Source organism: Pseudopipra pipra, chromosome 2, assembly GCF_036250125.1.
Source record: "Pseudopipra pipra isolate bDixPip1 chromosome 2, bDixPip1.hap1, whole genome shotgun sequence".
Taxonomy (NCBI): Eukaryota; Metazoa; Chordata; class Aves; order Passeriformes; family Pipridae; genus Pseudopipra; species Pseudopipra pipra.
The window spans coordinates 34,743,208-34,757,332 of record NC_087550.1 but is presented as its reverse complement, the minus strand read 5'-3'; the positions used below and the strand labels follow the sequence as shown (position 1 = coordinate 34,757,332).

General features: G+C 37.2%; 1 protein-coding gene across 35 annotated transcripts in view; it reads right to left on the bottom strand.

Moving 5' to 3' along the window:
* DLG2 (discs large MAGUK scaffold protein 2) overlaps window positions 1–14,125 on the bottom strand; it is a 998,134-nt gene that overhangs the window by 24,431 nt on the left and 959,578 nt on the right. For 24 of the 35 annotated variants that reach the window (XM_064644938.1, XM_064644939.1, XM_064644941.1 and 21 more), the window contains one exon: window positions 2,067–2,166. In XM_064644938.1, the coding sequence (XP_064501008.1) occupies window positions 2,067–2,166 (100 nt within the window). Of the gene's footprint in view, window positions 1–1,122; window positions 1,169–2,066; window positions 2,167–14,125 lie in introns of all 35 variants that reach the window. The other 11 variants (XM_064644940.1, XM_064644944.1, XM_064644951.1 and 8 more) reach the window with 1 other exon arrangement.

Genomic DNA, 14,125 nt, shown 5'->3' with positions numbered 1-14,125 from the left:
TCAGGTGGCAGAGACATTTGCTATCTATCACTGTCAAAACTAGTCTTGCAGAACTGTTTTTCCTTGTACAAGAGATGAAGCTTTCATCTTTGAATTGTGAGCTACTGCATGGCTTAAAGTTAAACCATTAAAATGTCCCTTCAACAAATCAGTCAGAAACAGAATAATCTCCAAAACTGTGTATATGGATGTGCATTCCTGCAATTAAAAAGCACATACAAAACAGTAGGTGATGCAGCATTAACATTCACACACATTTTGCTCCAATTACTTGGTGCTTAAGAAAAGGAATAAGAACTGAGGAAGAAGAAGCCAAACACATGCAAGTGGCGTTTTTTAAAAATTATTTAGCTCTGGATACAGAATATAATGTAGCTATGTATGCGGAAATCAGCTGCAAATATTTTATTCTATACAGTTTTTCTGGTCTAAATTTCAAGGAAGAAAAATTGTTTCTTAGCAATGATCCGACATGTTACACATTCTGCAATGCCAAGTCTTGAGACAGGATTGCTGCATCAGAAAAAGAAATTGATTAAGGTGTGACAGAGAATAGGTTGCTAATGGTGAAATGGGTCCAAAATTAGCTTTGAGGAACTCATAGTCTTCTCTAGCCTGCAAATGACTTCGTCCATTAATAACAACTACTAATCTAAAATCCAGCAAATTAACAAACACTCCCATGCAAAAAGCTGAAAATGCAGAAGCAACAGCATAATCAAATTTTCTATTGACCTCATCAGGCTGTGATCATGTTAAAATGTTTAACTTTCCCTTTAGATGGAGAGGGAGGAATTTTTGCCGAAAAGAACAGTCTAGGCAGCAAAACACGTTCTAGGTATGCTACTCTACAGAACTGCCATGATGGGAACAATAACATACTGTCAGAAACAAAAGGTGTTATTACAAAAGAAGTGAAAGTGTCTGCTTGATACACTGTATGTTATTTAATACTGTCATGCAGAACAAAACGATTGAAACATTTTTAATGCATTCACAGCTGGGTAACAAATAAAACTCTATCTTGTGCATGCTAGGAGTGGAGGGTCCTCAGAGAAGATACAGAAGCCAAAACAAAACAAAACAAAAAAGGGTTTACAGTGACCATTCCTGGGAACTTACTCAGAGTCTTTGTTCCATAACCGTCGTCACCTAATCCGGGGATGTCCTGCATGGAAGTCCCCAGAGAGAGCAATGAGAAAGGAAGAACAGCCGCAGAAGAGGAAGGAAGAAGTCAGTGGAGTTGAAATGGATACTACCATGACTGACCATGTTGATTGAGCAATCTGGATCCCTGCCTTTTCTTTCTGAAACAAATTTAGGCCCATGTTCTATGGGAATTCACCTAATGAAGGAGGCAGTGACCATGATACATGCCTTTTGGAGCCGTGAGGAAGAAGGAACAACCAGAAAAATTAAGTTCCAGAAACTATCCTCACTGGGTAAACTTAGGAGAGAACTATTAAAGAAAAAAAGTAAATATCTGGGCTTGAAACTAGCATACATTTTTAATAAGGCTAGTTCCCTATATAATTTAAGTAAGCAGTAAATTCTCATGGAGGTACACATTCCAAGATCTGATTTGCTTCTTTAAGCTGTTAGCATAGTTGCTTCATTTAATTTTTAAACTTTCAGTGAAGTTGCCCATGGCAATTTGCTTGTAGAATATCAAAGGCAAAAAAGATACTAGAACAGACCTTTTAAAAAGTAATAGTTTAGTTTAGTATTGTGAAAGAAATCACATTTGCCTTATTTTGAGCCAATTCTGATCTAGGAATACTTCTGAGAAACAAGTTTAGATTTATGACAGGTGCCACAACAACTTTGAGGAGCCACATTTGCACTTCTAAAAATTAAGGTCACTGTTTTATTCTTCTGAAAGTGTTTTTTCCAGGGATGGAAGGACTAGCTGGATCCAAACTGCAGTCATACATTGGTCACAGTAGTAATACCTCTCCTGCCTACCTATGACAGATATTTGCCTAGATGTGTGGGATACTGGTATCATGCGTGTCACCCATTTTATGTGCTGCTGCATGTGACATCGTCTCCAAGAGGTTACTTACGTTCTGGATCACTTGTTTCCTGCTCACTCTGCTCCTTGCTCTTGTAGAATGGGAATTTTCGTGAAAAGATGAAGTTCTTTTTACGCTTGTCATTGAATGACTGTGAAGGAGAAAAGGCATGGGGCAAAAACAGGGACGTCTAATTGTTGTCACACTCATGCTGACAAAACAACTAGTTTGTAAAAGTGGAGAGAACTGTAGTGACTCAAATCAGTACAAACCAAGTGGCTTACAAATCAGAGGTGGTTGTAGTGAGGTCTGCAGGTTGAAGGCAAAGCCCCTGGAGACCGGATCGATTTGATTCCAGAGGTCTCACGTCACAGCCTTCAGCTCCTTACTTGGAAACTATCGTGTTTGGCTTGTTCAGATGAAGAGCTGCAGATGGCTCAGCATGCTTTGAGATCAAGCCACCCATCTTTGGTCATAGCAGACTGTGCACAGGATTAATTAACTGGCTGAAAAGAATAGGCCATAAAGTAGAAAACAGAAGCCTTTGATTTGCTTGTAGTATGTGGTTTCAGCCCTGTGCCAATTAAAATAAAAAAAAGACTTTATTGGTAGCTGCTGCTGATTTCGTAATTTTTTTATTTGGCCTCTTCATCAACAGCTTCTTAAGTGTGCTTAAATGGTTTTTTTTGGGCATAGTTAAAAAAATACTTTGTTTTGTTTTATACATATATATTTACTCATTAGGGTCTTCTGTATATACTTTAGTTTTATGTGATTTAGAGATAGAATTCTGCTAATAAGCAGTATTTAATGGCATGTTAAGCAACATATATCTCTTTAATTCTTCAAATGAGGAATGAATATGGAAGAAATCATGGTTTTTTACATGATAAACCCTTTGACTTTATAGACAATTGCAAGGTCTCATAGCACTGTACTATGTAAAAGCAGGATATGCCTACTTGGGACATTTATTTCAAATACTAAATAAGGACATAGGGTCTCTCTACAGTCAATTGAAAGAAGCTGGCATTTCTAGAGGGCACCTATGCAGAGCTGCAGATAGTGTTTGTCTGAAGTGATCTGTGTTGTCAGTCAGACAATGTCCTACACTGTCTCTGAACATATACAATGCCCAGACACTGGGCTTTGCAAATGATCACCTCCAACAGAGCAGAGACCTCCTTAAATCATTTAAATGACCAATCTCGTGTTTGTCATTGCTTGAAATGAATACAACCAGTATTTGTTTCCAATTCTGAAATGGAATACATTTAGAGTCTCAGAATATAATTTATTTCTTTACGTTTTGGAAGCATGGTATAGAATGTGGTTTAGAATATGTATTTCTGGAAGATGTGTACCAAAAATCTTCATTAAAATAGTTTTATACTCGTGTCACAAAAGTTTCATGCCACTTTTACATTTCAAGCATATTTAAAGTTTAGTAACTGAAAACAAAGGAAAAAAATGCACATGTAGAATAAATGATCCATGAAAATCTCTCAGAGTATGTAAACATTCAATGTGAAATTAATGTGGAGGTCATGCACAAATAATCCAGACAGCATGCAATTTCAAAACAAAGCAAATATGAAAGAAAGCCAGAGGAAAAAGAAAAAAGCACATGAAGGATTAAAGTAATCTGTGGATGAAAGGAGGACTGACATGCACATTACATCACTTTAATGACCTAAAGGATATAATTAAATTAAAATGTGTTTTTTGTGATAATTTCTTTTATTTTTCTAAAGAAAGGAACTGTAGCATGTTAAAATTGCTGTTTGTGAAAATCTTGTTTGTCACGATTCATCTGAATTTGACCTAGCAATACTATTGGCATTACACTTTTAAATGGAAAAAAACTATACATACACAGTAACACTTCAAAAAGCAAAGGGGTTTTAAAATGACAATCACTTCATTACAGAATGCCATTTCACTTTGGAATTCAAAAGAATGTTATCAAATTGATAAATAAATATGCTCTGTTTCACAGAGGTTATATGAGAAATAACATATATATATTCTTTTTCAATTTTTCCCCCAACAGTCTAGAATAAAAACTTCAGAAAGTACATTTTCACCAGAAAAGCATATATTTTTTTCACACTTATGTATGATTTAACAGTATATACCAAATTAGACAGATACACTATAGTATTATATAAACTCTTTCTTCTTTTGCAGTTTCAAATACTGCATTGCTTTTTTAATAAGATATTGTTCCATTTCAATTTGGATGGTCAAAATCTAGCAATTCATAGCAGATGACTACTATGTGCAACCATGTCACTGCATTTACACCTGTAAAAAGCTTTGTTCCTAAAATAAAGCTGACTCTAGTTATATTAAATCCATAAAAATATATTTATGCATGTGAAATTATTTCTCCACATTAAAAAATGTGTATATTCATGTTAATGACATATACTATCACAGTGTAGTACAGCATTCATCTTTAAAATAAGAAAGAAACTGTAAATACTATAAAACACTAAAATGAGTCTGATTCTGAAAGCTTATAGAAATAACTAGTCCATGGTATTAACTGAATGGGCGTACCAAGTGCTTATTTTCTTGTACATTAACTGCATGTGTCTTCACAAGACACCAAAGACAGAAGCCTTGATTTTGGTTTTGTATCCAATATAAATGGGATTAAACTCAGGCTGACGGTCTCTACCCTAAGGATATGAAATCCTGCAGACACTCAGCAAAATGCTTCTTACAGATATCACAATTTATATCTCTAATGTATAGAGACAAGGGGCTTGGCAAAGAGAGAAGAGGGAGCCATACAGGATAAAACCATGTTTCTATTGCACACACGGTGTTAATTCCAGATTTTGCTCCATTGGTGGAGGAGTAGAGACCAACACTGAGTGCACATTTTCTTTTTTAAGGAAGGATCATGCATATGAGGAATTGTGGCAAGGTTAAATTGCAAAATTCAGATGCATATATGAGAAATTTTATTCCTATAAGATGGAAAATTCGAGGCCTGACTAATACTCTGAAGCCATGGGTTCCCTATTTTTCTGGAAAACTGCGAAGTAGATGTAGGATAAATGAGACAGAGATATTTGCCTACGTCTCTCTGTTCGATGCAGAAGTTTCATGCGACTGGAATTGAAATCGTGATAGGAAGCTTGGCTTGATTCTACAGCATTTATGCAGGCAGAGTTTCTGAGTCAGTGAAAAAGGGCCTTAAAATGGATTCCCGTACAAGTCACAAGTTTGTTGCCAAGAATGATGTACAAACCTGTGATGGCAAATGACTCGGGCATTTCACTGGCAGTGAAACACCTGTACAATAGATTACTTTCATATGTCACTGCCATCAGTTCACACAGATTACCACTAATCTAGGAGCTGACATTAGTAGGCACTTTAAACAGACAAGGGCTGAAGACTAAAAGGCAAATGAAATTTTCAAGGACTGTTTGGCAACAAAACAGTGACATAATTCATAACATTTGAACTGTGATGAAAATGAGTTTCTTCTCAGAAAAAAAGTGGAGAAAAGCTTTCACTGGTGTACTGGCTTGAATTCTTGTTTGATACTACTTAGGCATAGACTCTGTTTTGAAGAAACCAAGGAAAATAATTGTGATGTGCACTCTTGCTTGACCAAGTATCCCCGGATATCCCCACTTATGTAAGCCTGAGTTGCACATACCAACCTTCCCTGGTTGTGACAGACATTAAACCACTGTGTGTTTCTTCTTCTCAAGAACTCAATTCAGTGCTTTTTTGTGTCAACATTGATTTTGTATTTTAAGTGCTTTTCCCTAGGCACAGAAGCCATATATATGTTACTCATCAGCTCACAGGATAGTGGTCTTTAAAAAAAATGTTCATGTAACATTAAATAAACAATCCAATTTCAAAAGTTGCTTTGTAGTGGTAAACATCACAGAAAACAGTGAGTGTCTTGTTGCACCATACTGAAATAGGCATCTATATTGTTGTTTACTTTGAGCTTCTTTGCAAATTTTTTTTAAATGTGCTCTTGACAGAGGTTGTCCTCTTTATGCTTTGCAGAAGAGCCTAATATCCTTGGGAAAGATTTCTTGTGGTTCTCTAACAGCAACTCTGTCTTCTAAAAGCCAATAAACTCCCAGCTACTTTGGGAATGCTTTCTTTTGCTATTTCATTCAACCAGTGCTAATCCTCAGTCATGAGCTGGGAAGCAGTGTTAAGGGATCACCTGAGAGAAAGCTGTTCCAGAGTACTGGCTGTGAAATTTTTTTTTTTCAGGGTGTAGATGAATTTCACATATCATCTATTTTTAGGCCGGTTTGAGCTATGCTTTAACCTAGTTTCTGTGTCACATGATTATATATGTCAGTTTTGTTCTGAGATTGGTCCAGCAGCATATATGAGGAATTAATTTTACTGCTTCTCATCTGCCATGTGTTTTTTTTATTCTTCTTCTTTAATACTTGGTTTTGGCCTAAGTTAAAAGAAAACCCTTACTTACACAGCATTCTGTAAAAATATACAAAATTTATTATCAACAGTGTGTCTCTGCAATCCTTTTCTCTATACTTAATTGACACCTTTTGCATTGGGGACATTCTTTTACTCATTTGAATACTGACTTTAATAAAGCTTTGGGCACTCAAACACTGTTAAACCTCTACATTTTAGATCTCTCCCATCATACCAAAATGTTGCACTGACACCAGAAAGCAAGCTTTTGGACTGTAACAGATTCTCAGTGTTATTTCTCCTTCCAAACATATCTGTTTTTACAGTGGGCTTTTTCACCTGGCGATACCAAGCACATGATGAATTTGAAGTTGCCAGAACATGGAGGACATGGGTCAAAACACACTTTGGCACATTCTGCCTCATTGTCCCGTCTGCAATACCAGGACCGTGGCAGTGTCCTCCTAAAGTCACTTTGTGGGGACCAAGACTACACTATAACCTGGTGGATACTATTGATCAGGCCATGATAGTTTCTTTTATTAAGAATGAAGTATACTGAGGTTAAATGACTTGACAAGTCTAGAGGAAAGCCAACACGACTGAGCAATTCTTGCTTTCCTGGTGTAACCACAAACTTGGCCAGTGACTGGGTTCACACACAGAAAGCACTTCTGCATGCAGACATGCAGAAGCTAAGCTAAGGAGTTGATAGTGGCAACTCTAAGCCTGTTTGTGTGGTGACCACAGTATATTCTTTAAGATGTAGATCTTTCATTCACAGTCTGAACACACAGATATGTGGTGGCAAGCAACACTTGCCAACTTTCCTATGTCTTTTTATGAGATGGAAGGGGAAGGACATACCTATTCTGTTAAGTTCAGCCTTAAATTTTCTTAGATACTTCAAGCATTTGGGAAAAGTGATGCCTGGGCTACAGTCATTCCTTATTGAATTTTTACATGATGATCTCTTTTGATAAGTGAGAACAAACTGGGTGAGAAGGAGCTCAGATGAAGATAACTGCTTGATTAGTTTTTCCATGAAGCTGCAGGGAGATTTGGGTATTGGCAATTGAAAATGAAAATGCACAATAGTGATTAAAAGCTTCATGCTGTATAGCTTCTCCAGAAAAGGGTAGTGTGGCTTAGTATTCATGAGTAGGAATTTTAATAATCTTTTTCTAAGACTGACTTATTGCCACTCGTCTGCCAGCAACTCAATTTTAATTCCTAACAAAACAACAGTTAAAAACAACACAAACTACCAGGGGTACAGAAGGATGAATAGACTTTCAAGAAAGAATGTAAAAGCAATTCTGTAAACATGTATTTAAATTGGTGCAAGGTATGAAGGGAGTACTCATATGTGCTAACTTGGATGGTATTGTTGTTAGCAAGATTAAAACGCCAACATAAAAACTTGCATAGGTGACAGCCAAGGTCATTTACATGTATCTGAAGGTTGTACACAAAGATGGTGGGAAGGAATTGTTCAAACAGAAGCACTGAAATTAATAGTGTGAAAATAAGACAGCTCCTTGACAGTGAAATCAATTTGGATGTAGAATAATCTGCCCAAAGAGAAGTGGAAAAGCCTAGATCATTTTTTCACATTTAAAACAAATCTGCTAGTCTTAAGTACTGTGGGGAATAACACTGCAATGCCTGAAGAAAAAGGGGTGGTGAAAGGAAAAGAGCTAAACGACAAGCCTCTCCTAGCTCTATTATCCATGTTTCTGTGATGAGATGCTCACAGACCCAGAATCATGGAGTTGCGCTGCAGTCCAGTGCAGGCTTAGACCTAGCCAAGCTCACTGCAGCCACATGGGCAGTGTGAAGGTCTTTCTCTCCTTCCTCAAGTCTTTAACTGGAGTCAGAAAGTGTATTGGATGTTTGGCAAAAAATATTGAACAGAGTAGAGGAACATGTGGGACAACATTGCCAAAAAGTAACTTTCCCTGTTAGAGCTGATTTATGTAATCACCTACTGATCCCAATAACAAATCTTCATGCATGTGAACCTGTCTCAGCACCCTTTATGCAACAACAATGTCAAAAGAGGCCCAGAGATCAACAGCAGCACTAGTGTGCACTTGGTAAAGTTTTAGGACTCTCTGATCACCAGCCCAGACCCACAAGTTTTCCTACAGTATTCTGTAGGAAAATCCTTTATCCACTTGATCTTAATTCCTCACTTCTGATCTGCTATTTTCTTAAATCTTTTTCACAACTCTGATTTCCATTGACTGCTGGTGTTTCTTTAGGTTTTAATATGAAATTGAGGGGTTTGGTCTCTATGCAGTCTTTTGAATTAATTTCATTAATAAGTAAAGACACAGAAGGTGTTAGTTATCTGTGCTATTAAAAAACCACCAGATTGCTCCTTTATCACTCTTTTTTGTGGAATCATTTATGCAATCAAATGCTGTACACTTGTGCAAGTGCAAACTACTGCATTAAATGGACCATTGCATAAAAATAAGTTGCATAAAGATCTTTGTTATTCTTATTTTGTGAAGTAGGAGTGGAGAAAGATTTAAAATACCTACATGCTTTCAAATTACTTACGGAAAAATAATTGGATAAGATAAACTTTTGAATTTCTCTTTTGAGTTAAAGGAAGAGTGTTTGCACTTGTAGGTCACTGGTGTAGCAGGCTGAATTACGGCAAGGGTCTGGCTCAGGATTCACCTCAGTGAACCATACCAGGTTAATGGTTTTCATTTAAAGCAATGATTTATTTAGGCCTTACAGTTAACATTATAATAAATAAAGGCATGGGCAAAAAAACCCAAAGTCAATCTCCAAGAGACTAGTTTGAGGTCTGCATAGGAGTTGAAGCTGCTGCATCTTCCTGTAATGCATCTCACATGACCAGTCTCACAGGCAGGATATCAAGTCAGATGGACTTTGTCTTTGACCCAGGTTGGCAGTTCCTGTGTCCCTGTAATCTTCCAAACGTCGCCTGTGAGTCACTAAGACAATCATTACTGAGATGCTTAAATTTAAGTGAACCGCAAATAAACATGTGAAATATAGAGGACGTATCTTCTGGATGAGTGTTAATGCTTAACTCTGCACTTCTGGAACTTTGTGTAAAATCTTACTAGAAGAAAACCTTGTTCTCTTTCTAATTCTTTGACAATCTATTGCCAATACTATAAATTTTTCTTTTCAACCAATTTTTTTAGAAGAAAAGCCAAGTACTTATGGCATTATTTATACATACATGCAAATTTCCTACTATTTAATTCAGGATATTGGACAGCAAGTTATAAAATTAGCACACACACAAAGTTTAACTCAGCAAAAATTTCTGCTGAAACAGCTTAGAAGAAAAACAATTAACACCCAGCTCTAAACTTTGATATTTTATCTATGCTAGTAAATTTTCACCCTGTTATATTTAATCTGTGACCGATTTAAACATTGCATTCTATATCTTCATGTCAGTGACTCTCCTAAGCATTCTCTTACCTAAGCAGGGATGGCACAAACTTCTCCTGGGATAGAAAACACAGATACTATACTCCTTAATAGGAGGAGGCCACCTAAGAAATAATATTATCCTATAAATGAAACTCCACACAATTCTCAGGATGAAAAAACTGTAAAATCTAAAAAATATATGTATTTGTATTGCTCATTAATTGAAAAAATTACTCTATTAGTATTTTCTTTGACTGACAAGCTTCCAACAGACAGAAATATTTTTCATCACCTGAATAAATTCAACGACAAATCCTTTATGTCTCATAGTTTCTACTCTATTTCATTATGCTTACAAATTGCAGATATTTAGAATTTGTACTTCTCAATAAAATGAAAAATGGAAAACAGACCCACAGGTTTTCTAATTTAGTATGTTTTTCAATTTGAAAGAAGTTCTTTCAAATACTCTACTTCTACTGGATTTTTCAAAGAAAGCTATGGAAACATATTTCTTCACTTCAGCTGAGTAAAAGCCTCAAATTTGACATTATTTTTCACAATTTCAAGAACTATTTCACCTTTCTAAAAAATAGATTCCTTAAGGCATACCAGTTCCCTGCCAGAGTAAACACTGCTACCATGTCATAAATTAAAACTGAAGACTCACTTGTTTTCCTTTATTTTTGACTGTGACCTAGGACCAAGATGCATTATTATTAAATTACTGCATGTCTTTGTGGAGTGTCTCAAGATATCCTGGAGCAATGAGTAACTGTACAGTTAAGTTTTCCTGGCTATGTGCTGTTTTATCATTTGAATTTCATTTGATTACTTCAGCACATGAGTGAAGTTGATGCTGATGACAGCAGTATTTCTAATCTACCTTGGAGAAACGCTGAGCAAAAAATGTTCAGCTCAAGGGGAATGGTCAGGGCAGTCCAATAATGCAGGGTCAGATCAATTCAATAATGCTGCCAGTATCCACTGCTTGCCACCACGCTATCATGAAGCATGAAGACAGAGCTGTGGAGGATGTGAAAATGCATGAAAGGGCGAAGGCAGCTGGAAAAATGAGATCCAGCTTTTCCTCCGATATGGGGAGAAGTTGTCTTCTCCCAGAAACAAGCTGTTCCACAAACAGGAACAATGCTGAGATCTGATTCTTCCATGACACCTAATGCTACCCTCATTTTGGAGGTCTTACAGCCTTTGACAGAACTTAAATCCAACAGAGATAAAATCATAGAGTCATAGAATATCCTGCGTTGGAAGTGACCCACAAGGATCATCAAATCCAACTCCTGGCCCTGCACAGGACCATCCCCAAGAATCACACCATGTGCCTGAGAGTGTTGTCCAAACACTTCTTGAACTCTGTTGGGCTTGGTGCTGTGACCACTTCTCTAGGGAGCCTGTTCCAGTGTCCAGCCACCCTCTGAGTGAAGAACCTTTCCCTGACATCGAACCTAAACCTTCCCTGACACAACTTAAGGCCATTCTCTCAGGTCCTGTCACTGGTAACCACAGAGAAGAGATTAATGCCTGTCCCTCTGCTTCCCACTGTGAGGAAGTTGTACACTATGATGAGGTCTCCCCTCTGTCTCTCTCAGAAAGACGACACCATAAACGACAGGCTGGCTGTTACCAGGCTCTCCGAATTTGCAGCTTTTTGAATGTACTCAGATTGCGTATTTTCTTCTATTTTTGCCCCAGTACCAAACACTTTAGGAAATCCATTCATCGTGTCAAATATCTTTAGCAAAGAAGTGCAACAAAAAGGTGGTTAAAATCCACTGCAAATGTGGAAAACTTTTAGATTACAGACTACAGAACTGCTTCTCCATAAAAGTGGTGAAGCTTTATACTTAGAAAACTTAAGCCTAGTAAAACACTGATGTTAGAAAAAATCTTCATTAGACAGAGAGAGAGTACAGACAATCTAATACACTGCTATGTTTTCTGAGAATCAAGGATTCAGTTGAGATTAAGGCCTATTTCTCTGCGTTGATACACCCAGATCTGCCATGGTGAACCACTAGCACAGTCTCTGTACCTGAGACCAGGACAGGTGTGACTGCAGGTTCTGGTCTGTGACAATGAAGACAAATAATCCAGTCTCCGTATACACACATAGAAGAAGAAATAACAACACACTTCAACCATTTTGAATGATGACGAGAGTGAAGCACCGAAGGGCTGTTTGGGAAGAATATGAAATATCTGCTGTGGCAGGTCTTTAAGCAGAGATTAGACAAATCTGGGAGACAGGAGGAAGTTGTAGAAGACAGGGCAGGTGTTAGATTTGGTGGCTACCTGAGTTTCCTACAGACCATTTTTGCTCTGATTTGATGATTAAGGATGAAAATATAATAATTTTTTAGAGCATAAATTGTTTGGAAATAGGTGGGGTTTTTTTTTGTTGTTTGGTTGTTTTTTTTCCTCCTCCCCCCCAAATAGTTAATAAATGGTCAAAAGGGTCCTATGTCAGTCACTGGATTTCAGCACTTGGAGGACAGGTGCATTAAGTATGCAGAGAGTTTTGTTTACTCCACAATACAGATTTTGCTACCTCAGTCAAGTTTTGCTTTTTCCTTTCGTATCTCAGTGCAGTGTTGCTAGAATGACAACAAAGCAAGAGGACGACCTCACATTGCAGGCAGGGCTGTGATATCTGTAAACAGAATCTGCTCATAAGAAATATTATTAAATGCTATCAAGCTTCTGACTGTCATAATAAATGCATTCGGAGGCATTTGAAGAGTCTGGCTGAGTGTGATGTAGGTGATCTGACTGAAATATGAAAAGAACTTAGGATGACAAGCTAAGTGAATAGAAAAAACCCCTAATGGGTAGTGATGGAGCAATATGGTGTGGGTCACAGCTCAGGACCTGCACTGCTGATGAGCAGCAGAGCTGCTGGGAGGGATTTTGGAGGAATGGAGAGTTCCTTTCCTTGGCAGGCACCTCATCCATTTGGCACCCTGTTGAGCAGCCTTACTAGGGTAGGCACCCATCTGGAAATGCTGCCCAGTAAACATGGGCTGAATACCCTCCTGAACCCTGACACACATTAAAAATTGAGAGATTGTGCGAGACATGACTTTCATTTCTTTGGGAAATGAAATTGGGTATTTGTCCATAAGACAATATTGTGGAGTCACTGGCCAAATAAAGTGTGAAACGAAAAGGCACGTGGTATCAAAAAACAGTTCTCTGTATAAAATCAAGTTTTACTTAAACATTATGTTTCCAGATATTCAAACACTTCTCTGGAAACAGGCAACATCCATGAATATTAGTAAAAGTGAGATGTTGCTAAAGATCTTTCAAAGAGCTATGGTTTTGACTGTAAAAATATTTTCAAGAGATAGTCAAGGAAGTGTATGAGATCTGACAGGGAGAAAAGCAAAAGGTGCTATTTTTGTCTCTTGAAAGACCTGTTATAATTACAGCAGTTAAGAAAAAAGCAGATTACTGGCTCATCTCTTTTCACTCTGTAATATTTTCATCATTTGACACTCTTTTTGATTCAGTAAAAAGTCTGAAAAGCGCACAAAACCTGTGGGTTTTAGGATTAGGAGAGGAAAGGCTACTTTTATTCAGTCTGAAGCTTATGGTAGGGAGTCACCAAGAATTCAGTATGCTGCTTTGGCAGATATATAACCATATGTTCTGATCCTTTTGGTGCAAAGGTGAGCATCAGAAAATACTTGGGATATGATCTTGAGTTCAACATAGCATAAAACATACTTTTAAATTAATTAAGTTTGTGCTTACATAATTTCTGTAGCTTCCTCCAGGATAAATATCAGACATAAACCTTCTGGCTGTTCTATTTTCCATTGATTATCCGTAGACCAGTAATCCTCAAAGACTGAGATAATAAATGCTTAGGAAATCATTACTGTATTTAACAATGAGAAAAGCTGCTGAAGATCGCTACAACAATTATATGAATGAAGCTAGAGGCTGAATTTGGTCAACACAACAAAAGCACAATCTTTGCTTGGTGAAATGAAGCTGTTTATACCAGTATTTGTATTCTTTTCCTTACAACAGAGGTGTTAACATCTGTAATTGGTTTGATATTTTTAAAAATGCTAATAGGACCTAGATTTGGATGATGTCTCTGAACCTGAAAAAATAAGTTTCTTTTGGTCAAAATCATTTCTTTTGGTCAAAATAAACAGAATATGAAAGAAAAATGGCCTGACTGGGTTAAGCTGGAGATCCAGTTA